General features: G+C 40.9%; 1 protein-coding gene across 7 annotated transcripts in view; it reads left to right on the top strand.

Annotated features, from left to right (window-relative positions):
* The window catches only part of mpp2b (MAGUK p55 scaffold protein 2b), a 539,799-nt gene that overhangs the window by 384,539 nt on the left and 129,005 nt on the right, over positions 1-26,255 (top strand). For 6 of the 7 annotated variants that reach the window (XM_087977856.1, XM_043675077.2, XM_043675076.2 and 3 more), the window contains one exon: positions 24,329-24,447. In XM_087977856.1, coding sequence (XP_087833982.1) covers positions 24,329-24,447 — 119 coding nt within the window. Of the gene's footprint in view, positions 1-13,723; positions 13,743-24,328; positions 24,448-26,255 lie in introns of those variants that run through there. The other variant, XM_087977858.1, reaches the window with a different exon arrangement.

Genomic DNA, 26,255 nt, shown 5'->3' with positions numbered 1-26,255 from the left:
CGATGACTGTATCGGCGCCGCCTCGTGCTCCCACGCGGAGGTTGAACAGTTCATCCACTTCACCAACACCTTCCACCCCGACCTCAAATTCACCTGGATAGTCTCAGATTCCTCCCTCCCCCTCCTCGACCTTTCTATTTCTATCTCAGACGACCGAATCAACACGGACATCTACTACAAACCGACCGACTCCCACAGCTACCTGGACTACACCTCCTCCCACCCTGCCCCCTGTAAAAACGCCATCCCAGTCTCCCAATTCCTTCGACTCCGCCGCATCTGCTCCCAGGAGGAGCAGTTCCAAAAACGTACAACCCAGATGGCCTCCTTCTTCAAGGACCGCTATTTCCCCCCCGACGTGGTCGACGATGCCCTCCACTGCATCTCTTCCACTTCCCGCTCCTCCGCCCTTGAGCCCCGCCCCTCCAACCGCCACCAGGACAGAACCCCACTGGTCCTCACCTACCACCCCACCAATCTCCATGTACAGCGCATCATCCGCCGTCATTTCCGCCACCTCCAAACGGACCCCACCACCAAGGATATATTTCCCTCCCCTCCCCTATCAGCATTCCGTAAAGACCACTCCCTCCGTGACTCCCTCGTCAGATCCACACCCCCCACCAACCCAACCTCCACTCCCGGCACCTTCCCCTGCAACCGCAGGAGGTGCAAGACTTGCGCCCACACCTCCCCCCTCACCTTCCTCCAAGGCCCCAAAGGAAACTTCCATATCCACCACAGATTCACCTGCACCTCCACACACATCATCTATTGCATCCTCTGCACCCGATGTGGCCTCGTCTATATTGGGGAGACAGGCCGGCTACTTGCGGAGCGTTTCAGAGAACACCTCTGGGACACCCGGACCACCAACCCAACCACCCTGTGACTCAACTCCCCCTCCCACTCCACCAAGGATATGCAGGTCTTTGGACTCCTCCATCGCCAGACCACAACAACACGACGGTTGGAGGAAGAGCGCCTCATCTTCCGCCTAGGAACCCTCCAACCACAAGGGATGAACTAAGATTTCACCAGTTTCCTCATTTCCCCTTCCCCCACCTTGTCTCAGTCAAATCCATCGAATTCAGCACCGCCTTCCTAACCTGCAATCTTCTTCCTGACCTCTCCGCCCCCACCCCAGTCTGACCTATCACCCTCACTTTGACCTCTTTCCACCTATCACATTTCCGACGCCCCTCCCCCAAGTCCCTCCTCCCTACCTTTTATCTTAGCCTGCTGGACAAACTTTCCTCATTCCTGAAGAAGGGCTTATGCCCGAAACGTCGATTCTCCTGTTCCCTGGATGCTGCCTGACCTGCTGCGCTTTTCCAGCAACACATTTTCAGCTAAAGAATAGTCATACCAGACTCAAATCATTAACTTTGTTTCTCTCTCCACTTGTGTTGCTAGACATGCTGAGTTTTTCTAGCATTCTCTTTGTTTTAGATTTCCAATTTCTGTTGTATTTTGATTTTGTTTTGAACATTTGCTTTTCACAATCTTACTATGATATTACGGACACATCACTGAGTATAAATACTTCAGAGTGGGTGGAGTTAGAACACTCTGGAAGAAGACTGCATACACTGCATACCAGAATACTCTACTTTCAGCAAGACACACTGAAAGCATGTGGACTTTTATACATGAAGAAGGTAGATTAATCGTGACCTACTGTGACTATAAATTAGAGCCTGGTATATCTGTGATTTACCATGTATGGTAGTGGTATTTGTTATTAATGTAAAACAGATAATGCTACATTGAATTCTGAACCTGAAGACAGTCTTTGAGTTCGCCTTCTCCTTGACCAGTCGGTAAAGAACTGAAACTCATAACTAAGCCACATGACAAAAGGATAAGGTTGCATTCCTCATTCTCTCTAGTTTTGTATTGCTGTCCCTGTTGCAGGTGGGAATCACTTGGTAAAATGTCCAAAAAAAAGCCTACATACATTTATACGAAATGTATATAATTAATAAATGTATATTATTAAATTGCGATTATAAAATATTGATTTGTGGGACGTCACCATGTTGTTAGCAGCATTTGTTAAATAAGCATGGAACAGGTGTATCATTTCCACCTGAGATCATCAAATGCTTTTGAAGGTCAGTAAAGTCAATGACATTAGATATGAATAGCAGAGTTAATTGAAAAGTCATCAATCAAATATTTTGGCTCAAAAGTTTCTTACAATCTCTTTGCAAAGCTTATGAAATTGCAATTTTACACAAATTTCAAGTTATTTTTACAATAATTTCATATGGCCTTAAAATTATGCCAAATTCTAACCTCAGCCTTTAACATATAAAATAGCCAGCCATTGCTGGCTATTTGAATAATAGCATAATTCTTTCAACAATAAACTAATTTTAGTTTGATATTATTAAAATTAATTTTTGGTTGTGCTCTCTTACTCACACAATGCTTAGGTGGTCTGGTATGAAGCACACTTCTTACAAATAAAATTCTATTTGCTTTGATTGTGGAGAGTCTTTTTTTGGGCATTTATAAATGGTTTCCAATGAAACAGAGGATCCTAGCGTGATTTTAAGATGCTGTGTCACAGGAGGTGCTGGAAGAAAGCCAACAATTCACTACTTCACATGCCAGCTGGCTTGTACATGGTAGCTGAACAACATATACACTCAGCATGGCTGAGGGCCTGATACTTCATCTAAAAACTGAGATGCTGTTGGAATCAGTTTTCATTTGATTTACATCTTAAAACTTTGCCAAAAGCTGCAAAAGGAAACTGGACCTGATCATAATCTGGACCTATTTTGTGATTTTACAATAAGCTCCTTCCCTTTCTACATTATTAATACGGCCAAACAGATTAGCTAACAATCTGCAAATATTTCCAACATATGCCAATGGCAGGTGCTAAGAATGGGATGGATTCCTGGAAAGCCAGGTGATGGAAAGGAATTTGGACCCTTGACCACCACTATCAAAACCTCCAGACTACAATATGCATGTACAAATGTTCGTTGCCACAGCAACTTGGCCTCCCTGAATGCTCTGTAACACACAACCACCACCACAGCTCCTTGCAGTTCAGCCTTTGTAATAGTGAGAATCTAGGAAGTGCGGGGTCTTTCCATTAAAATTTGATTGGTGGACTACCCATTTCTCATCATACCTGAATTTCTCAGCTGCATTGATCATCGCTCAGCACAGAGGTGTGTGATTGTAAATGGAGGACTTGATATTTAATTCTACCAATGGTAGTGGAACCAAATATCTAGTCCTGCATTTCACAAGTGGCCTGTTCTGTGTCATACTTTTACCCAGTGATTATCATTTCCTGTAAATAGCAAGTTTTGAGAAGATTTGTAGCTCAGGTTGGGGTTCTGGGTGTAGGTTTGCTCGCTGAGCTGAAAGGTTCATTCCTAGATGTTTCATCATCATACTAGGTAACATCTTCAGTGGGCCTCAGGCGAAGCACTGCTGATAAGTCCTACTTTCTATTTATATGTTTGGGTTTCTTTGGGTTGGTGATGTCATTTCCTGTGGTGATGGCATTTACTGTGGTGAAGTCACTTCCATACATGGCATTCCAACCAGAACGCTATCAACAAACACATCAAGTTAGACCCCATCTACCACCCCCTGAGAAAAAGGACAGAAAGTGACTTCACCACAGGAAATGACATCACCAAGCCAAAGAAACCCAAACATATAAATAGAAAGCAGGACTTATCAGCAGTGCTTCACCTGAGGCCCACTGAAGATGTTACCCAATAGGGTGATGAAACGTCAGCAAGCAAACCTACATCCATTTTCTGTAAGTTGCACAGCTGCTTGCATACACAGTTAATCCAAGGGTTCAAGCAGGACAATGAGCCTTTGCTGACGCCGGTCACAACAGTTACTTCCAGCTTGAGTAGTCCGTGCCTCTCATGGGCATCAGAGGTCTGTGCAGGGGAAACAACCTTACAGGGAACACTTCTGTTGACTGTGATTTGTCTGGTCGCTTGCCCAGTACCCATGCAAGCTTTCGAATCCAGATCTATTCTTTCTGAGCCACACACCATGGGGTGGTACCATGGCTCAGTTGTTAGTACTGCTGCCTCACAGCGCCAGGGACCTGGTTTCAACTCCAGCCTCGGGCAACTGGTTGTGTGGAGTTTGCATGTATGACATGGGCTTCCTTCAGGTGCTCCTGTTTCCTCCCGCAGTCCAGAGATGTGCAAGTTAGGCGAATTGGACATGCTAAGTTGCCCATAGTGCTCAGGGTTAGGTGCATTAGCCAGGGGTAAATATAACGTAGGAGAAATGCGTCTGGGTGGGTTACTCTTCAGAAGGTCGGTGTGGATTTATTGGGCCGAAGGGCCTGTTTCCACACTGTAGGGATTCTATGAAATTCCAACTTCGGTTGGTCCAATCTAGCAGACAAGATAGGAATTGAATCATAGAGCATGGAAGCAGATGCTTCAGTACATCTGCCTGCACTTGGCCCATATCCCTCCAAACGTTTCTTTTTCATATATGTACTCGTCTAAATTGGAGGTGTAGCGGACAACGAACAAGGTCACCTCAAAGTTCAACAGGATCTTGATCAGATGGATCAATGGACCGAGGAGTGATAGATGGAGTTTAATTTAGATAAATGTGAGGTGCTGCATTTTGGAATGGCAAATCAGGGCAGAACTTACACACTTAATTGTAAGGTCCTGGGGAGTGTTGCTGAGTAAAGGCACTTTGGAGTGCAGGTTCATAGTTTCTTGAAAGTGGAATTGCAGGTAGATAGGTTAGCGAAGACGGTATTGATATGCTTGCCTTTATTGGTCAGTGCATTGACTATAGGAGTTGGGAGGTCATGTTGCATTGTACAGGACATAGCTTAGGCTACTATTGGCATACTGTATGCAACTCTGGTCTCCCAGCTATAGGAAGTACGGTGTGAAACTTGAAAGGATTCAGAAATAGTTTACAGGGATATTGCCAAGGTTGGATGATTTGAGCTATAGGGAGAAGCTGAATAGACTGGAGCTATTTTCCCTGCAGCATTGAAGGCTGAGGAGTGACCTTCCAGAGTTTAGTAAAATCATGAGGGGCATGGATAGGGTAAATAGAGAAGGTCTCTTCACCGGTTTGGGGGAGTCCAAAACTGCAGGGCATAGGTTTAAGGTGAGAAGGGAAAGATTTAAAAGGAATCTAAGGAGCAACTTTTTCACACACAGGGTTGTGTGTGTATGGAATGAGCTGCCAGAGGAAGTGGTGGAGGTTGGTGCAATTACAACATGTAAATTAGTTTATGAATAGGAAGCATTTAGAGGGTTAGGGGACAAATGTTGGTAAATGCGACTAGACGTAGTTAGAATATCATACATAAGGATACCATGGATGAGTTGGACCGAAGGGTCTGTTTCCGTGCTGTACATCTCTATGACTCTGTCTTTTAAATGTTGTAATTGTACCCACATCCACCACTTCCATTGGAAGTTCATTCCACACGGGTGCCACTCTGTGTAAAAAAGTTGCCCGTCATGTCTTTTTCAAACCTTTCTCCTCTAGCTTAAAAATATGCTCCTAGTCTTGAAATCCCCCACCCTAAGGAAAAGACACCTGCTATTCACCTTATCTATACCACTCATTATTTTATAAACCCATATAAGATCATCTCTAAACCTCCTACAGACCAGAGAAAAATGTCCCAGCCTATTCAACTTCTCTTTATAACTCAAACCGTTCATTCCCAGCAACATCCTGAACCCTGTCCAACTTAATAATATTTTTTCTATACCAAGAAGACCAGGACTGGACACTGGAACCAGAAGAGACCTCACCAATGTCCAGTACAGCCACAACTCCTATACTGAAGCAGGAGGAGAAAATAACACTGCAAAGGTTTAGCCGCTTTCTGTATGCAAATTGGATGCTGCATTATTTACATTACCATAGCAACTGCACTTCAAAATATACCCATGATTATACAGACATTAAGGTGTCCCAGAATCTGGAAAGTGCAATCTAAATGCAAGCTATTTTTTTCCTTAGCAAAGTAGTACATAGCTGTGGAATTGTTAATGAAGCATTTGTGAGGGACCTGGCGGCTAATTCCATTAAATCACAGATCAATTTAAATACCACCTGCGGAATTCAAAACACTGTGTCAATCTTCAAGAGAACGTGTAAGAGCAAATTGTCCTTGAGAGCAGTTTTGAAGTGTTGAAACTGTCCCTAAAGTAGAGATGTTGGCACTATGCCAAAGGAAATGATGATGAAAATCGCGCATTAAGTTTAGTTTAGAGTTTTAAATTGGATTGCACTGTGCGATTCACAAAGAATAAATATCATGACCTTATATTAACGCTATTCATCCTGCAATTTAGGAAGGAGGGGGTCCCAGGTGTTAAAAACAGAAAGTGCAAAATGCACCACCAATATGCAATATTGGCTATTGGAGTATCCCGCCTATTGTGTGGGAATATTAATTAACATTGTTAGTTTGTACTCACACAATATATTTGGAAGCCTGACAACTCGCCCTCTTCTGGCTCCTGAAGATTGTCTAACACAGTAGGTTTTGCAGGAGGGTTCTCCCTACATCCCTCAAAGAAGCCTCAGTCTATACCACCCCTCCCTCTCTCAGTCCTCCCTAACAAGGCCTCTTGAATACCCCGGTCTATGGCCTTCCCTTCCCCTCTCAATCCTTACCCCCCCCACCCTATTTTAAAATTCAGAGAACCAGCAATATATTAACAAGTGCATGAGTATTAATCTGAAAATGCCCGATCTCATAAACGTAGCAGACTTAGCCCTTCCACTTGGATGGGAGACTACCCAGAGATCCCAGGTGTCCTAGGCTTAAGGGCTGTGGAGATCTAATGGTAGTGTCACTACATGGGCCAGAACATCCAGGTTCAGGATCTTCCTGGGTTGGAAGCATGTCAGAACACACCTGAATAGGTTGATTTTACAATGTTTCATACCAGTACCACACTCCCACACTCTGCCTCCACCCATTTAATTCATTAGTGAAAGTTACATTACAGCAGCTTAAATTGGACTCACCTGATGGGTTGCTAGTATCCTTGCCTGGGTTGACACCCTTTCCTGGAAACCCGGTCAAATATGCAGCTGGTATCAAGGGTACAGATCCACATTGTGGCATGCTGTCATTGGTATGTGAATTTTGCCAATTCTGAATCTCTCACTAAGTTTGTACAAAGTAAAATGAGAATGTAAAGCTGGCCCATTGAGCTGAATTGGATCGAGTCAAATAAATGGTGACATGTAATATGAATATGAATTCCACTTAAATAGCCATAACTCCACATTATTTGCTTATGACACTTCTAATCAACTGTCACCTCAAAAAGTTCAACTCCTGCAGGACATTTTCCCTGATTGGGGAGTGGGCAGCTACAACTATATAATACAGCCTTCTACTCTCCTATTTTTGAACCCTCCCAGTGTCCACATCACACAACAACACTGACAACAATTTCATAGAGGAGTCATATTGGATTCTTGAGTGTTCCCAGCACTTTCAGTACAACAACAACTTACATTTACTTCAGGTATTTGCCAGAGTAAATGTTGCAAGGCACTTCCTTTATTCATTCATGGGATAAGGGTATCACTGGCTAGGCAGCATTTATTGTTCATCCCTAATTGTCCAGAAGGCAGTTAAAAGTCAACCACACTGCTGTGAGTCTGGAATCACATGTAATCCAGGTAGAGATTACAATTTCCTTCCCTAAAGGGCATTTGGGGAACCAAATCAGTTTTGCCAACAACTTTCAATGGATTCATGGTCTTTATTAGACTCTTCCTTTATTGAATTGAAATTCCACTATCTGCCCTGGCAGGATTTGAACCCAGATCTACAGAACATTATCTGCGTTTTTAGATTAACAGTCCAGCAATAATACCACTAGGCCATCACCTCCCTTTAACTTCATGGAAGCAAAAGCAATACATGACACAGGTACTCAGGTAAATGATGAAACATTTGTACAAACTGGTGGGGTACATGAAGTGTTTCCAAGAAAGTAAATAAGGTAAAGAGGTGGAAAAGTTTACAGAGTGAATTCCAGCTGAGGACATGGTTATCAATAATAGTGTTTAAAATCAGTGTTACTCAAGAGGCTGGAATTAAATGAAGGTGTGGAATTGGAGGAGATTATAGAGCCCAGGGTGATCAGCAGAGGGAAGGATTTGAAATCCAGAATTAGAACGTTAAAATCAAGACATAATTAACTTGGACTCTGTGTAGGTCAGCAAATGGGCTGATGGTGGTGAAGGTTGAGCCAGTTTGGACACAAGCAGCTGTATGGAAGATTCTTGAGAAAAGTCAAGTGCTTTGTTGCCAAAGCTGATCTCTCTGTTTCGCTGTCTAACACTGGGCTGATGAGAAAGCCACAATTTAAAATGCTCAAACACTCAAAGTGTTTGATATCCAAAGGATATCACACCCTTCACATTAAAAATGAACGAGCTAGAAGAACAACCCTGCAGCTGGATCCAAACACGTATTAGAAGACATCTTTTACATTTAATCTTACTCTGACCTGGCTGGGGATGCAGCTAATGAAAAAGGAAAATTCCACTCTACTGGCTGCATTTCATTCTCATCCGATATTAGATTGAGACTGGCAGCTGCGGTATAATCCCATCCTGCAAGGATAATAATAAATCAGTTCACTGCTGCCTCTTAATGTAGTCTCCGATAGTTCTTCCAATTCATTGCAACTGCTCTTCTACTTTGTGTTTACCCATGCAAATGTCCTTTTACCAAAATCTCTTGATGAGAAATACTTTTTTTTACTAACAGGATAATAAGATTTAAGCAAGAGAATTACTTGCACCATTTTTTGTGTTTCCACCATCATTCATAGGGATAGGTTGATTGTAGAGAGTTTAATTCAAGAGATTCTTACTGAAACTACTGAAAGCTCTCACTTCCTGCTTGTAGCCACTTGTTGATAGGAAGTGAACTGCTTTGTGTAGGTAAGTGGATTGAGGGCAGTGCAATAGGTGATTCAGGCGTATGCTGCAGATGCACAGTTTTATAATAAGATCCACAGCAGCAAAATTGTTCTAGCTTTCAAAAAATACAGCATTTTGACAGAACCAAGTACTGTATTTACTCAGTTTGGAAGAAGGGTCACTGGACCTGAAATGTTAACTCTGATGTCTCGCCACGGATGCTGCCAAACCTGCTGAGTTTTCCTAGCAATTTCTGTTTTTGTTTCTGATTGCAAGCATCAGCAGTTCTTGGCTTTTTTTTTTGTCTATTCTACCTATTGGGCTAAAGCTTGTGTTTTCTGCACTTAAATGTGACAAGAGGATTTTGTTTTCTAAACGGTTGAGCAGAATTGATTTGATATTTTGTAAAATACCCATGCCATGTAATATTACTTATTTTCTAATACTTATATTTAGGCAAGCTTAAAAAATTAAAATTGCATTCATTTAGTTGCTTCTGGTGCTTCAAATGAGTCATTGAATATATTTGTGGAAGACATTGATTTTTTTTAGATATTAATGGTAGAAAGCAGAAATATGGTGTTGACGTAGCCATGAATGGTGAAGTAGGCTTGAAGGCTGAATGTCCGACTCCTGTGTCTACTTTGTATGTCTATGGCTTCACTCAATTTGTTTTCATCACATTCCTAACTTGATAAAATGTAATGAGTAAAATGCATGTATAATTTAAATCATTTTTGGTGCTCCTGGTTTGCAGAAAATCAGCCAGCCATGTTATGATCATATCCCCTCATATTGTCATTTTGGTTTTGTCCAGATAAACAACTACTGGTATCCTCTAAAACTTCCGCGAGAAAGTGTGATGTACAGTTCATTCTGATTATCAGGTCATTTGAAGCTAACAATCTTGAATTTAGAAAAATAAACTGCCTAGTAAACGATGAGTGTACAGTCAAGCATATCCATTCAACCTACATGGTTTCCATCTGCCAGGATTCTGGTTTACTGCTGTGGTAACGGATGACCTCAGTGGGACAAATGATGTGCGTATAATTTGTCTGATAGTACATATTTGGAAAAACTGAAACCAGTATTGAATGTCAGCTATAGCAGTATTGATATTATCCAGCAACATCTTTTGAGGATGGTTTTGAAAGCACAGAGATGATTATGAAGTGATCTACTATAACTATTCAAAATTATAAATGGAAACAGGCTGCTTCTGGTGTTTGATGGATTAAGGATGAGGGACGTGTTTTCAATTTTACAATAAAGGTATTTAGGACATGGAGAAGGAGAGGGTTTTTAGATATCACTGTGAAGAAGAGTTAGCAATTAAAATAGGATTTAGTGATTAAAACAGAGCCCATGTCAATCCTGAAGAGTAGGTTAAATAGTCTGTTGAAGAAAATAGGGCTTTAATAATGTAATGTAGACATAGGATGAGGATTGTTTCACATATAAATTAAAGCAAACTCCTGAGGAGAATAGACTGTTTCCATATTACAATATCTATACAATAACTATATGTACAGATACTATAATGGAGACTGATTCTGATTAAGGCAGAGCAATCATTTCAGCCTTGAATAATTAATTGCTGAGATTACCTTTGGAATATTAAGTTCAGTTTTGAGCACTCAAACTTCAGTGGCAGAATCTTACCAGAAATCAGCTAAGTGTTATTTTTATTGAGCTTCTTTTTGTGAGGCCCAGCGAGATATATCGAGCTCCCATCCCAAATGTGTCTCATTAACTCAGTACCACGCTACAACAGGGCCAATGGAGTGATGGAAGCCTGATTCCCCCACTCACCATGGGCAGAGGTACTCACCACTACCAAGACATCCCAGGATTCCTGGCAGCAATGCTGTATTTAAAAGGCCTTTGGGTATCCGGGTCAAGCTCTGTCAATCTGGAGCACCCCTGCATGGGTTTGTGACATTTTAACCGGACATGGCCAATAACAGAAATTGGTTTCCCGCTTTGTGGAAGGGATCCTGGGATTTCCAGTGGATAGGGTGATGCAGAGGAAGAACGTTCTCTTCCCCAGGGCTGACAGAGGATACTATGACAGCAGACCCTACCAGTATGATTTGAAGTTGCTACCTGGGTCAGTTGGGAGGAATAAACAGCAATGTTGGAAGGAAGTCAATGACGTTGTCTGCTCTGCCTCATACACGCACTATCTCTACTGCTCCGATAACTCCCACCAAGGCTCATGCTCTGCCACTCTCGCTGTTGCATGTAGTGCCTTCTCTCATTCACTGTCACACACATAGCTCCCCCACACCACTAACCCTCTGGCTCTGTGCTGCCTACTCAGTCATTCAGAGCTCCTCTCTGCCTTTCACCCACTTACACCAATCCTAACAGCTGTATGAGCCACTTTCTTCTCAATCAAAACCTCTCTCTGTCTAATTTCAGGAGAAAATGGCCCACAGTAGAGCAGAAGGAGCCAAAGTGGGTGGTGGGGTGCCCAGCACCTAGCTCCTCACCTCTTACAAAGAGCAGATTCTGACCATGGCTGCCTCTGGGCAAATCAATCATGTCCAAGCCCTTGTAAAAATGACAGGTGACACTCTTCACCTATTCATTCTTTGTGTCTGAAAAGTGTCTCCTTTGACATGACTGAGGACTACTACCCTTAGACTTTGAGACATGGCCATTGTTCAAACCACACGCAGTGCGTTTGTGCACTGGACTGTTGACCCAATGACTCAAATAATGTTCTGGGAACCCGGGTTCAAATCCTGCCACATGAATTGAATAAAAATCTGGAATGAAGTGTTTAATTATGACTGTGAATCCGTTGTTGATAAAATCCAGCTGATTCACTAATATCCTTTAGGGAAGGAAACTGCCATCCTTACCTGATCTGACTTACAAGTGACTCCAGACCCACAGCAATGTGGTTGACGTTTAACTGTTCTCTGGGTAATTAGGCATTGCCAATGTATCCTGGCCTAGCCAGTGATGCTGTCATACCATAAATTAATAAAACACAGTACAAGGTTCAACTGTGAGATTGACATAGCACATTACCTCATACAGAAACATGGCTACTCCTTTGACTGCCCATCACTGACTATGACAAGCTGCCTGGATTTGTGTCTGTGCTAAAAGGCAAGCCAGGTCAAAAGCTCTGAGAGCCTTCTGGCTCTGATTGAGGGACAAAAGTGCAAAAGGTCAATGCAAGGCAAAGAGGAGATGCTGTGAGCATGAAGAGTGCAATCAAGGATCTCTGAGATGTACCCCGGTTCAATTGAGGGCTGCCTGTCCCCATGTATAAGGTGCCCTTGCAAAAGCATTGCAATGAAAGATGCTAGTGCACTCTGTTATGAGGTTGAAGGCATGTACTGTACCTTTAAAAGAGAGAGAATGCTGTTCTGAACTGAGAGATTACAGGCACCTATTTATATGACGAAATGGCAGTCCTAGAGAGTACTGGAAAATTGAAAATATGAAATATTTGGCTGTGAAATGGATACCTGAGTTTTGGTTGCTGCTTTGACAACAATTGGAATTTAACCAAACAGTTTAAGTTATGCCCCCAGGATACTAAAACCTAATCGAGTTTGAATTAATTGTTTTGCCAACATTGAACCAATGAGACGATCCGACATTGAGGGGGTATAAAATGTGTTCATTTTGAAAATTGGTCAGAGAGAAACTGCCATAGAGCCAGAGAGCTAATTGCCAGGATAACATCTTGCTCTTCAAGAAATTAGAAAACACCCACTATAATAAGTAACCTTTCATAGAGTCATAGAGATGTACAGTCTGAAAACAGACCCTTCGGTCCAACCTGTCCACACCGACCAGATATCCCAACCCAATCTCGTCCCACCTGCCAGCACCTGGCCCATATCCCTCCAAACCCTACCTATTCGTACACCCATCCAAATGCCTCTTAAATATTGCAATTGTACCAGTCTCCACCACATCCTCTGGCAGCTCGTTCCATACACGTACCACCCTCTGCGTGAAAAAGTTGCCCCATAGGTCTCTTTTATACCTTTCCCCTCTCATCCTAAACCTATAGCCTCTAGTTTTGGACTCCCCGATGTGAAACATTCTCGCAGTAAAAAGAAAGGAGATCTTCCGTCAGAAGAGTGAAGCCACAGAAGAAGTCAGCAACTGTGTGGTTTTGAAATTAAGTTAATGTAATTTTAATAAGTGTCTTATTGGAACAGCATATTGTTATAGAATTGGAGGCAAATAGGAAGATGTTAAGAGAAAGGGTGGGCTTAGAATTATGAATAGTTGTTTAATGTTCACTTTCAGAGTTAAAAAAAATTACTGTTATTTACTTTAAATAGTGGAATTTGGGAGTTCTCTGTCACTCATTTTAACAGATTGCAAGGTGAGTGAAGTGAGCTTTTCTGGGTGTTTGGTTTAATTAACAGAGGGGTTCATCTCTGTGTCATAAAACTCTATAAGGTGCAGCAATGAAGTGTAGAACCACACTGTAACTTCTGGTAAGATGGCAGCAGAGTAGGGATTCTGAGCCTGGAGCTCGTCCACTCCGCCCGCTTTTCTTTTCATTTTGTTTCTTTTTGTTCTCTCTCTTCTCTTTCTTTTTCTCTTCTGTTTTGTTTTACTTATCTCTTGATGAAGAGCTCAATTGTGACGATGGCATCGGCTGTGGTGAGTAGGGCCAGCGCTGACTGGCCCTACTGTGGCAGGGTTCCAGCCAGCACCTGCTCCCTGCGCAGATTCATGGAGGTGGCGGTGGAAGACGGGTTTATACCATGATGCTACACAGTGGCAGCAGCTGCATCGGCGAGGTAGGCCCGAAGCACACTCACGTGGTGGCAGAGTTGAGTTTGGGCCTGTTGGTTCCCAGTAGCATTGGTGACATCTACATTGGCAAGGTCCAGTGAGGACATAGTGGTGAGGATGTTGGTGGAGGCAAGATGGTGCCAAAGAGTAGGGGCTTTCATTCCAAAGGGACTTGTGCCTGGCCAACAGGCCCATTGCCCAGGGCCAAGCACTTCTCAAGAAGAACTGTCAAGTTGGGCACTTCCTTTATATCTTCTTTTTTCTGTCTTTATATGCTATGTTTTGGATTATTTTTCTGTGATTAAAGAGAGTGGCAGCACTATACAATACTTTTTGCTGTATTTTGTAACAAGATACACATGCCAATAAATAAATCAAAATGGATTGAAGATATGGCCCGTGAGCCTGATACATGTCAGATAGTGATGCTAGTGGATGGTGAGAGGGGGATGAGTGCAGCCACTGTGCATGCGGTGTCAGTGCTTGGTGTCCATGATGGAGGCCTGGAGGAGCAAGCAATGAACCGGAATTGCTAGGTTTCTGCTCTGACTTTCATGTTGGGAATCTTTGCCCTCTAGCTTCTCTGTGTGGGTGCAAGAAGGCAAAACTGCAAATTAATAAAATGAAATTAGGTAATAATGAGGGTGATAATAAATGCTAATAGGCCTCTTACCACTCACTGACAAGAATCTTGTCATTCGCTACTCAGTCGAGTAATAGATCTCTTTGCTCTTATTTTCAAAAACTCCACACTGGACTTTTCATCCAATTTTCTCAACTGTCTCATCAGAACCCTTTGTTCAGAATGGCTGGAAAAATTGGCCCCAGGACGTCACTGTCCATTGGATAAGACTAAGGGAGGAATGATCAGGATTAATTTCTGACTTGTTTCTATAAGGAGAGATTTTCACATGAATCCTTTTGCATTGAAAACAATTCGTGAGGAAAATGGTCTAGGCTTTGAAACATCTGAAGTGGAACTGGACAATACTAGTAATATGAGAAAACACAAATTAGTGCGAGATGAAACTATAATCCAAAGATTTTTCCCACACAATAGAAAGGAGAAACAAACTTACATGAAAGGCAGCTTTGATTTCAAAGATAAATGTTATAATTATTTTTTGTAAAGGTAGCTGATTGGGAATGGTAATTCGAGATCTATTCGAGTCTAAACAATAAATCCTGAAGACTATCCCATGGTACCAAATTATTTCCAAGCCATCTGGGTGAAAGTGTCTGTGGAAATAAGAAACCAGAATTGAATATTGGAACTGTGAGGATGAATTAATATTCCAAATTTTTGCTTGCTTATTCTTTTTGCAGAGCTCTCTGTCAAAAGATTAATGAGTCAGAGAAGGTAAATGTCAGAATAAATTGCTGATAATCTGAAAGGACGGTTCTTCACGGGACAAATAACCTTTTCTCATATTCGACACTTTGTGTTCTGCCTCATACAGTCAAGGTGATGTTTGAGATAGGGACAAGCTCTGTTACTGATAGATGAGATGGAATTTGAGATTGGAACAAACTGTAATAAGGACGGATGAGCTGGAGTTTGAAAGCAAAATGGGTCGTGTTGATGATTAAGGAAACTTGTCATACTTGTCTGACATCTTGTTGGTATGGTAACGGTCCAAACGATGTACATACCCCTAGAGTATGGGTATCCTTTAAAATGCATGTCAGTGTCATCCTCTACACATTATTCCTTTTTTGCGGAGAGAGAGAGAGAGAGAATCTTGACAAGGATTAACTCTGTAGTTAGTGGAAAGGAGTTCTGTCATGGTGATGCTTTGTTTTTGTATGCTAGATAAAACAAGTCATGGCTTTGAACCACTTTATCAAATTAAGATAGTAGTGTCATGTATACAGTACACAATTCTATTTCGGTATTGATTGGAAGCTATTGATGCTTTTTTGCATTTGTTGACAATGTGAGCTTCACTACTAATTCCAGAATTTGTTGCACATTATTGATTACCTTCTTGGATACAATTGCCTAGCTTGGTGGTCATTTCAGGGGACAATTAAGAATCAGCCAGATTACTGTGGAACAGGCCAGACACAGAAAGAGCTGCAGAGTTTCTCCCAGAAATTCATCTGCGAGCCAAAGGAGCTTTTGCAGTAATGCAGAACTTTGAGCATCATCATTGCTTTGACGAGCATTTTTATTTAAAGAAACATGAATTATATGACTGTAAATTCTGCAGTGTAAGAACATAACCAGTTTGCTGCCCTGCCTCTAATTGCCATTTGTACAAAATCTAGAAATCTAGTATTTAAACCAAATTAATGGAAATGATCAGATGCTACTTTTCAATTAAATACCTAATCACTGATATTAATTTTATATAAATAACGACACCGTGGTGTGAATTTTGAGGTCTAACAGTGACGGGGGTGGGGGAGGATGTTGAAACAGGAGTGAAGTGCACCCAAAATTTCAGTTAATGTACAATTTACCAGCGTCATTCAAACTCACTGTTGTTTGGAGAAACGTTGGGTCGGAGATGGAATGGCTACAAATACCGAGTTTGCAATAAAGCTGCAATTTTGCATTTGGCAGTCAGGACCCCAGCGTGGTCAAAATGTGACTGTTATGCTGAGCCACCAGCAGACCTGGGATGGGAGCTATGGAGTGTTGCAGTGGCCTCTTTAGGTGGCTGTCTTGCCCACAGCTGCCACACTGTAATGGCCATGACTACACCCTCGTGCTGCCAGAGTAGAGGTGGGAGGATAGTTTTCTCGTTCTGAGGACAGGCTGACAGGGATGTTGAACTCAGTTTTGTGTTTTTCCTTTCAACTGCAAGTAAAAATTTGTTTGTCATCATGTCAGTACACATTTAGAAAAGGTATTAAATTGCCTTCTTAACTTGCGAAATGTTGAGTAATGAGAAAAAGACATTTGGACAAATTAATCCTGAAATATTCAGTCATTCAGTCAGTGCAAATGAAATAGTACCAGGGTGCAATAAATAGCTTGTCCCATAGTTCAAGATTTATAATGGTTTCAGCCATTCAATTTTACCCCTTTTGTACATTTCTTCCAGTAATTCCTCCAGTGTATGATTCTGTGAGCCACTGGAAGTCCTGTGATTTTTCATGCCTGACCTTGATAAGTAATTCATTTCTGAGGAGGTGGATTTCACAACTGAACCTCCCTCCCACCCCAGGTTGAAATCTACATGTTTACACTTTCCTGTAAAACTGGACTGCCTTAATGTAGTGGGTTAGGGGCCTGATTGGGGCTGTTAATCTGGCCCAATCAGGGAGCCTTGGCTGACAATTTAAACGGGAGTCTTGACCGTGATGCAGTGGCCAATGTCTGTCCCGGAGGAAAGTGGGCTGGGGAGGGTCAGTCAGTATGCAGGGCAGCTGGGGTCTGGAAGGCCAATAACCAGTTCGTAGAAAAATGGCCCGGGTAGTCCGGTCAGTACGCGGGGTGACTGGGAGCTGGGTGATCAACAACCAGCCTGGAAGAAAATGGGCTAGGGAGGGTCAGTCAGTATGCAGGGTGGCTGGATACCGGAAGGCCAACAACCAGCTTGTAGGAAAGCGGCCTGGGGTTGATCAGTCAGTAAGCGAGGCGACTAGGAGCTGGGTGGTCAATGACCAGCCTTAAGGAAAGCGGGTCTGGGGAGGGTCAGTCAGTACACAGGGAGGTCAGAGACTGGAAGGCCAACAACTGTGCTGCAGGAAGGCTAGCCAAGGACGGTCTGATCAGTATGTGGTGGGGACTGGTGTCAGGTGTCTGGTTTTTTTATAGCTATTTTGGGTGTGTGTTCTATGCACTGATTCTGATTTGATTGCGCTTGTCTATGTTTGCTACTGTTATCTTTGTGATGATTGGAAGTGGGGTTTGAGGTTTGTCCTCCTCTCCCTGAAAACTGGTTGAACAGTGGGGTTTGGGGTTTGCCTTTGCTGCCCTTTCGCCTTTACATAGTGAGATTTATTTTGTGAACTGCTGCTTTCTGCTTAATGTTAACTGTATTTTGTACTGTTTAATAAAATTAAAAATACAGGAAAAAAGCAGGAGTCACCGAAGAGCCCCCTCACCCTAGAGGCTGGCTAACTGGCCAGATTCCATGACCTGGGCATGGGGAAATAAAGGGTGACTTGGTGACAGGATACCAGCCTCTGTGCAGTTATTTCACTTTATTCCTCACAGGTCCAGAGTTCTGAGTCAATTGAACACCTTGCCTTGGTGATGGAAATTGACTAGCTTAGCAGGAGCCAGCAGTTTGGTTTGGGCGATCACTAGCCTCGACAGTTCTATTCAAACTGTTGATATGTTTTCCTTCTGTTGGAAGCCTGCTGAGTGCTGGTTTCTCATTGCTATGTTCAAATATTTTATCATTTTTCTTTGCATTATTTGTCTTTGTCTTTAAAATGAAAATGTTCTGGTGCTTGCGTAATCTGTATTTTTAGATATATGTTTACTCCCTTGAGTTGGTGCACTTGAAAAGCGTGGTCCTCTACCTGCACAGCACAGCAGGTGGCTTTGGTGGCCGATGCTGCTCTCTTCATGAGTTAACTAATGAAAAGCCACCCTTTATTACCTGGGCTGGATCTACTTTAATAATATATAACTCCACAGACAAGTTTAAAATGCCATAATCACAATTTCCATTGAATGCTCTACGCCAGCAGCAAGCCTCATGCAGAGTCGCGTGCAATGTAATTGGGCCTTTAATTAAACACTGCTGTTGCATTTTCGGGACAGACTTGACTCCCTGGTGAGGAGTCCGCTCTGAATCAGCCCTGAATAAATGTTGCACACTATGCTACCATACCAGGGAAGAGATTCGGTATATTATTAAAAGATTGAGTACATTATTAACCAAACAGATACTTTTTTGTGATAAATGGCCAATATCATTTTTAGAAATGAAAACATGCCTTTGTTGTTTTCTGTCGAATAAGTACCCAGGTATCTGAGTTAAAGCGAGAGGCTAGAGATCATTGCTAGTAAGTATTCCTTTAGAATAAAAAAAATTACAAAGGAAGCATACAATGAAATAGATTACCGAGATGATTCTGAGCTGTTTCAGGGTAATTGATTTTCACACATTTCTACAACCAACAAAAGGGTAGGTAGTAGTGTAAGTGTTAAAGACACTGGATCAGTATTCCCAGGACCGTATGCTAATGTTCTGGGGATGTGGGTTTGAATCCCACCACTGGAGACAGTGCAATTTGAATTCAGTAAAAAAAGGCTGGAATAAAAAGCTAGCCTAATAGCAATCATATATCATTGTCAATTGTTGTAAAAATCTATCTGGTTCACCAGCGTCCTTTAGGGAAGCATATTTGCCAGCCTTAACTGGTCTGCTCCAAATGTGACTCAACGTCAGCAAAAATGTGGTTGACCCTTGCGCAATTAGGAATGGGCAATAAATGCTGGCCCAGTCAGTGATGTCCACATCACTTGAACTAATATTAAAAAAGAGAAGCAGTGAGAGCAGCATTGACCATTGACAGAATTTGCTGTCATTGAACGTTTGTGTCTCACCTCAAAGATAGTGTGAGCTAATAATACAGCATGGTAGGCAAACATGGTGTCTGGAGCCTGACCGTCTGGTTAATCAATAGGGCTACCTATCTATTGGTTATGATAACCAATGAGGATAATGAGGAAATGAGCACAGAAAAGACTGAGGAGGGTGGCATAAAGCAGGTGAATTCATTGCTAAATTCAGCTCTGGAAGTAAAATGAGGAGGGACAATGAGATTAGATTAACAGCAAAAGAGAATTTTTAAAAAAGACAGAAAAGAAAAGCAAGCTAAAAATGGACACTTTTTTTTGGAATTTTCCTGAAAACCTATACACTTGAAGGATTGTGATTCTGCACTTATAGTAGTTCATTTTTGATAGCAGTTAGGTTTCTTTAGTTCCTAGCACTAATCACAATAGTGCTTGGTGGCATGGTGGCTCAGTGGTTAGGACTGTTGCCTCACAGTGCCAGGGACGCAGGTTCAAATCTACCCTGAGGTGACTTTTTGTGTGGAGTTTGCACATTCTTCCTGTGTTTGCGTGGGTTTCCTGCAGGTGCTGTGGGTTTCCTCCCACAGTCCAAAGATGTGCACCGAATTGGCCGTGCTAAACTGCCACTTGTGTTCAGGGATGTGTAGATGAGGTGCATTAGTCAGGGGAAATGTAGAGTAATAGGGTAGGGCAATGTGTCAGGGTGGGATACTCTTCAGAGGGTTGGTGTGGATTTGTTGGGCTGAATGGCCTGTTTCCACACTGTGGGATTCTTTGAATATTGAATGGATACTTACACTTGAAGTGGCAAGACTTGATTTTCTAGAGAGTGTTTAACGGGTAAATATAATCAAATTCTGAACTCGAAAAATGATCCTATATGTGAAATATTATTTATGGTAATAGAATAGGAGGACCCAGACAGCAATTGTTTTGATATTCACATTGAACTGGGATCTGCTCCTTGCCTGAAGGTGCTGTCTTTATGATCCACAATAATTCTAGGTTCCATTAGCCTTGTTTTTTTTTCACAAATTCTGGCCCATCTTTGTTATGCTATGTAGATTATCATAGAATCATAGAATCCCTGCAGTGTGGAAACAGGTCATTTGGCCCATCAAGTTCACCCCAACCCTCCAAAGAGTATCCCACACAGATCCATTTCCCTGGGGTGGGCAAGTCCAGAACTAGAAGGCCTAGGTTTAGGGTGAGAGGGGAAAAATTTGAAAGGGACCTAAGAGGCAGCATTTTCACGCAAAGGGGCATGTATGGAATGAGTTGCCAGAGGAAGTGGTGGAGTCTGGTACAATTACAACATTTAAATGGCATCTGGATGGGTATGTGAGTAGGAAAGTTTAAAAGGATATGGTTCAAGTGCTGGCAAATGGAACTAGATTGGATTAGGATATCTGGTCGGCATGGATGAGTTGGACTGAAGGGTCTGTTTCATGCTGCACATCTCTATGACTCTCTGACTCTAAAATTAGATGACAGGATTTATAAATACAGTCATACCTCAGTGAGTTGCTTCATCTGATGTAAAGCTTCCTGGAATCATTTATGATAATGTTTATGACTGAACCTGGTGCATCAAAAAGTAATGACATATATTGATGCAACTTTTAAAAGAACATTTAATAACTGTCAGTTTCACATTTTATCATTTTGTTTCTTAAATGGTTATGCATTTATTATGGTAGTTCAATCTGGATCAAAGAAGATCCAAGACAAAAGCTTATCCTTCACTAATGTTTGAATCTTTTGAGGATAGTTTCAATGGTTTTCAAATAGATGATTAGGTGGAACAGTGGGTTTGAACTTTGGGCTCATTACTGGCAGATAATGTAGGATATAAATTACAATGGAAACTCCCTCAATTTGATTGTGAATTTTTTTGTTAACATCTTAAGACAGTGTTAGCTCTCTGTAGGTTTTACCCACTGTAGAATAAATGAATACTTGTTCTAACTGAACTGTTCATGGAAAGCAAATCAGTAAAACTTTCTCCTGCACATTTCTCTCAGCAAGAATTTAGCCATACACCACACTGATATTTTGTTAGTCATTTTGAGCGACATTCTTAAGATTTAAGGTAGGGGAGTTTTCTAAAAGAAGGAAATAGTTGGAAATGAGAGTGTAGATTTCAAAATGGCACTTTACTTCAGTGTATAATGTGATTTTTTAAAAACATTTTCAATCAGATGTGTACTCCATTTGGAATGCCAGCATTTATTGCTTATTTCTAATTGCTCTTGAGAAAGTGATGGTGAGACAACTCCTTAAAACTCTTCAGTCCACCTAATTTAGCTAGTGTTGGAAAGGAAATCCCAGGATTTTCTCCAGGAGACAATGAAGAAACGTGGGTGCAGAGGGGGAGGGAAGTATACAGTGGAAATGGTGCTGTGTTGGTTATTAGCCAAAATATGGTAGCAAAAGACAATGAATAGTGTGAAATAAAAATGGATTAGTCAAAATGTAATGACTTTAGTGCAAACATTTACTAAATTGTCATGTCCTCATTTGTGCCTGCAGGGATCTGGAAGGATAATGATATTAATGAAATTTTGCAGCTTTTGAAGTATCTTGAAATTGCTAAAATTAGTAATAAATTAATATTAATAATCAATTACCTCATTAATTGTAAAATGCTAACTAATTAAATTGTTTGACTTTTTAGCAAGATTTTGATACTCCACTTAATTTTTTTTTGCACCATATTACTCACACATAAATGTTAGTATTTTGTCTTTAGTACTAATTATGCTGTGGACAACATAGTTCTCACTGAGGCATGGGAGCCTCAGAAAATAGTTTGACAGAAATGAGCAGCAAAGTGATTTTGGTTGCTAAACAATTGATCATAAATATCTTACGTTAATTAAAATGAAATTCTTGTTATATTACCTTTCTTGTAAGCTGCTAAACTAAAAGACTCGGTAATCAGCAGTCATTGGACTTGAACTGGACTGAAAGGCAGTGATGTCTCCTTTATCCTCTTGCACTAAATATTTGGAGTCTTTACTGCACAGAAAAAGCCACTCAACAAGTTCATACCAGTGCTCATAATCCTAATGAGTGTTATCCTGCTCTTCAACTCACTTCATTAACATATCCTTCAATATGTTACTGTGTTTGTCAAGCTTAATTATAGATGTGCTAGTCTCCTCTGAAACCCTCTGAGCAAGCACATTTTTAAAAATTCTTTCATCAGCTGTGGATATCGCTGGCAAAGTGAAAATTTGTTGTCCGTTCCTGATGACCCTTTAGAAGGTGATGGAATGCTATCTTTTTGAACTGATGTGGTCCATTTGGCATGGTACACTGACAGTGCTGCTCAAGAGTTCAAGGGTTTTGATGCAGTGACAGTGAAGGACTGATGATTTAGCTCCAAATCAGCATGGTTTATGGCAGGACAGAAACTTGATCATGTGGTGACGTTCACTTGAATCTGCTACCATTAGTTCTTCAGTTGGCGGAAGTTGTGGATTTGAAGGTACTGTTGAAGGAAACTTGGCTTATCTTTTCTAACAGGGTGATACATACTATGACAATGAATCTGTCACATTTGAGAAATGTCAGCATAGTTCTCTAATATCTGCATTTCTGTTGTGTCTTAAATGATAAATGCTATCCATTAGTTTGTTCCATAATCTCTAAATGTTAGACACAACACAAATGTCTCAGTCTCAGTCACTTATGAGTGCCTGTCAATCATCTCTTGTTATTGCTTGGTTTTAAATGTCAACAAATTAGAGACACTCAGTGACCAGACATCATGTGGGCAAGTATTGCAGTGTGACAAGGTGAAATTTTGTCCCAATCATATCAGAAATAGGAAATTATCATTAATCATGAATCAATCTGCATTCATAATTAAATCAAGTCACAATTTGACCCCAAAGTCAACAGCACTTTAAAAATATTTATTGCCACAATTCTCTATTCAGGGTTCTGAGCAATAAACATGGTACAATCTGTATATAGCTATCCCCTTTTGCAATGTTGAATGATTGTCTAAAGTCTGTAAAGAGAATAAATCTTCAAACATCTAGATGGTTCACTCTTTTGATAGGTGCAAGATGTGCCACTTCCTTGTGTATAGTTGTAACAAATTATATTCATCCTCCCATGGTCCATTTCAGAATCCTTGGATAACTTGCAGCTCCTACCTGCAAAAAAAAACATGTGTTTTAAAAGGAATATGGAAAGGAACAGTGTTCAATGAGTATGTTATAGTGTCTCCAAATCATTCTAAAAGCTTATTCCCAGTGACAATATCCTTTCTCCTGTAGCATTGCCTGGTGAAAGAAATAGCAACAGAAGAATGTGGTTCCTACTGCTAGCTATATAATCTACAAGCTCTCACTTGGTTGCTACTAGTCAACTTAATTACTCTCTACATTGATATTGATTCTGCCCACGTGACTATACTTTATTAAGTCAGATAAACTATATTGGTTTACTTGTGGTGGCTGTTTAAAAAAAACTGATATTGGGCATCGAGACAAGTGCAAAACACGCAAACGTTTTGCCAAGCATCTTTATCCTCAACCTCCCCATTGTTATAAGGCCTTTTAAGCTTCAGCTATGCACACACATTTCATTAAGAACTTAATAAATACAACAAATCCTGCTCAGCTAACATTTTTATCCGTGCCCAAAGTCTCTTAAATACATTATTTCTCAGTGCTAATCCTTGACTGTAACCATAGCTTTGCTCTACTCTATCTCTGCCTTCGTATGTTGCACTTTTCCAACTCTTGTGCATCTCTCACTTCTTCCATTGCAACCTTAGGGTTAAAACTCAATATTTCCAAATATTTGGAATTCCCTTCTCAAAGTCCTTGACACATTTCCAAAGTTCTTGTTATGTTTCATCCATATGGAAGTGTGTATCTTTTTTTTAAGTTAGACATTTGTAACTTTAAAGTAAAAAGTCAACTTAATTTTGTTTTCAGAGAAGCAACTTGACCTATGAGTTTTTATTCATGGCAACATCTCAGGACTGAGCAACATATTTAAGTAAATAATGTGTGATAGTTCAGAGTTTCTCACATCTGAGTCGCTTCAGACTGAACTATGTATGTTCTATTCTTTCAATAGCTATGCAGCAGGTCCTGGACAACTTGAATGATTTGCCAAACTCTACGGGAGCCAAGGATCTAGATTTACTGTTCCTGAGAGGAATCATGGAGAGCCCAATTGTACGATCACTAGCTAAGGTAACCATTTAACCTGTACAAACTGTTATTTAACCGGTACAAACTGTTATGTTGTAGATTTTGGTTTGTTGGATGGATAATGCAACACATCATTAGTAAATCTCCGAATAAGAAATATGCTAAATTTTGATACATCTAACGGCTACCTCCTACTCTTTGCAGATACTGGACCTTAACATATTGCAGTAAAAGCATAATTAGCTATGTTTTCCTAATTAGTCACTAAAATATGCAACAATATGCATTTAAAAAAACAGGTTGATTGCCCATTTAAAGTTGTGATTAAGTGAGTATATGCATTATTTAATCTTTGGCTATGATCCAAAGGTTCTGATGGATTGAAAATGTACCTTTTTTTAATTACCTTGTATGAGAATAGCTTTTTCTCACAAGAGAATGTAGAAAACCAGTCAGTAAATGCGACCCTTAATACTTTGATGAATGCTATTTACTCCAATACCAAAAGATGAAATGGCATATCAAATGTACTCATCTCATTCCAAAGATTTTGAAAAGAATAGTAATCTTTTGAATTGTAAGAGAAGCCTATATGTTGCAAAGTAATTTCTTTTGTACTTACCTTTACAGATAATGTCTTGCTTTAAAAATGAGAGGCTTAGTAGGGAGAGGGACTTTATTTAGAAAATTCTCTGATGAAAAATTCTATTCCAGTGACATCAGGAGTCGAGGTACGAGACCATGATCAGTACTCATTATTCAGCCACGACTGGCAGGGGACTTTTTTACACAGATACCTGTCTGTTAGATTGTACTCAACCATCTGTTTTACAATATAATGGAGGACATGAGGGACTGCAAAGTCCTCTCAATATAAATGCTTTCTTTTGTAAGGTTGTTCAGATTGACTGGAAAAGCAGAAGAATTGTCTTTCCTCTGAAGCCAACAATATGTAACGACATGTTTTACATAGCCAATATCCTGTGAATGATGTTCTTTCTTTCAGGATTCCTTACAGTGCAAGACTAGGTAAAAAGGAAGAACAATATATTAATCTAATTATTAGAAAATGACATTGTAGTAGTATCAACAGTTCAGTTATTAGTAAATTTAATATAATTTTTTATTATAACCAGAAGATACAAGCTTGTTTCTAATGATGCATTGTTAGAATACTTGCCAAACAACAGCATTTCACACTGGCAGTCAGTGTTTCTAGGCTTATGCCTGCTGGTTAGCAATTGCTGACAAAAAGCAATGAGATTCAGCCTTCACATACTGCTTAGCTGCTACATTGAGATTTCCACAGAATACTGTCACAATCTCTCCTGTCTCTATTACAGTCATGTTGATCCCACATTGTCTCATGACCCAAGCCTATTGGCAGGTAACTGAATCAAGATCTCTGGTTTACATGTGTAAGCCCAATGATTAAAGAAAATATCACTGCAAATTGCAAAGATTGGTTAGGCTACTTTTAGAATTTTGCATTCAATTCTGTTCTCCCTGCAATAGGAAAGCTGTTGTAAAACTTGAAAGGGTTCAGAAAAGATGTCTAAGGATGTTGCCAGGATTGGAGTGTTCAGGCTGTAGAGAGAGGTTAACACACTGGGGCTATTTTCTTGGAGCCTCAGAGGTTGAGGATGACCTTGTCGAAGTTTATAAAATCATGAGGGGCATGGATTGATGGCATAGCCAAAGCCTTTTTCCCAGTGTAGGAGAGTCCAAAAATAGAGGGCGTAGGTTTACCATGAAAGAGGAAAGATTTAAACAGAACCTGAGGATGGTGCGTGTATGGAACAAGCTGCCAGAAGAGATGGTGGAGGCTGGTCCAATTACAACATTTAAAA

The sequence above is a fragment of the Chiloscyllium plagiosum genome, unplaced genomic scaffold (assembly GCF_037043375.1).
Source record: "Chiloscyllium plagiosum isolate Xiang-an unplaced genomic scaffold, Cpla_swu_hap1 HiC_scaffold_32, whole genome shotgun sequence".
NCBI classification, from domain to species: domain Eukaryota; kingdom Metazoa; phylum Chordata; class Chondrichthyes; order Orectolobiformes; family Hemiscylliidae; genus Chiloscyllium; species Chiloscyllium plagiosum.
Note: the sequence above shows the minus strand (reverse complement) of the source record. Positions and strands in the feature narration are given on the sequence as shown.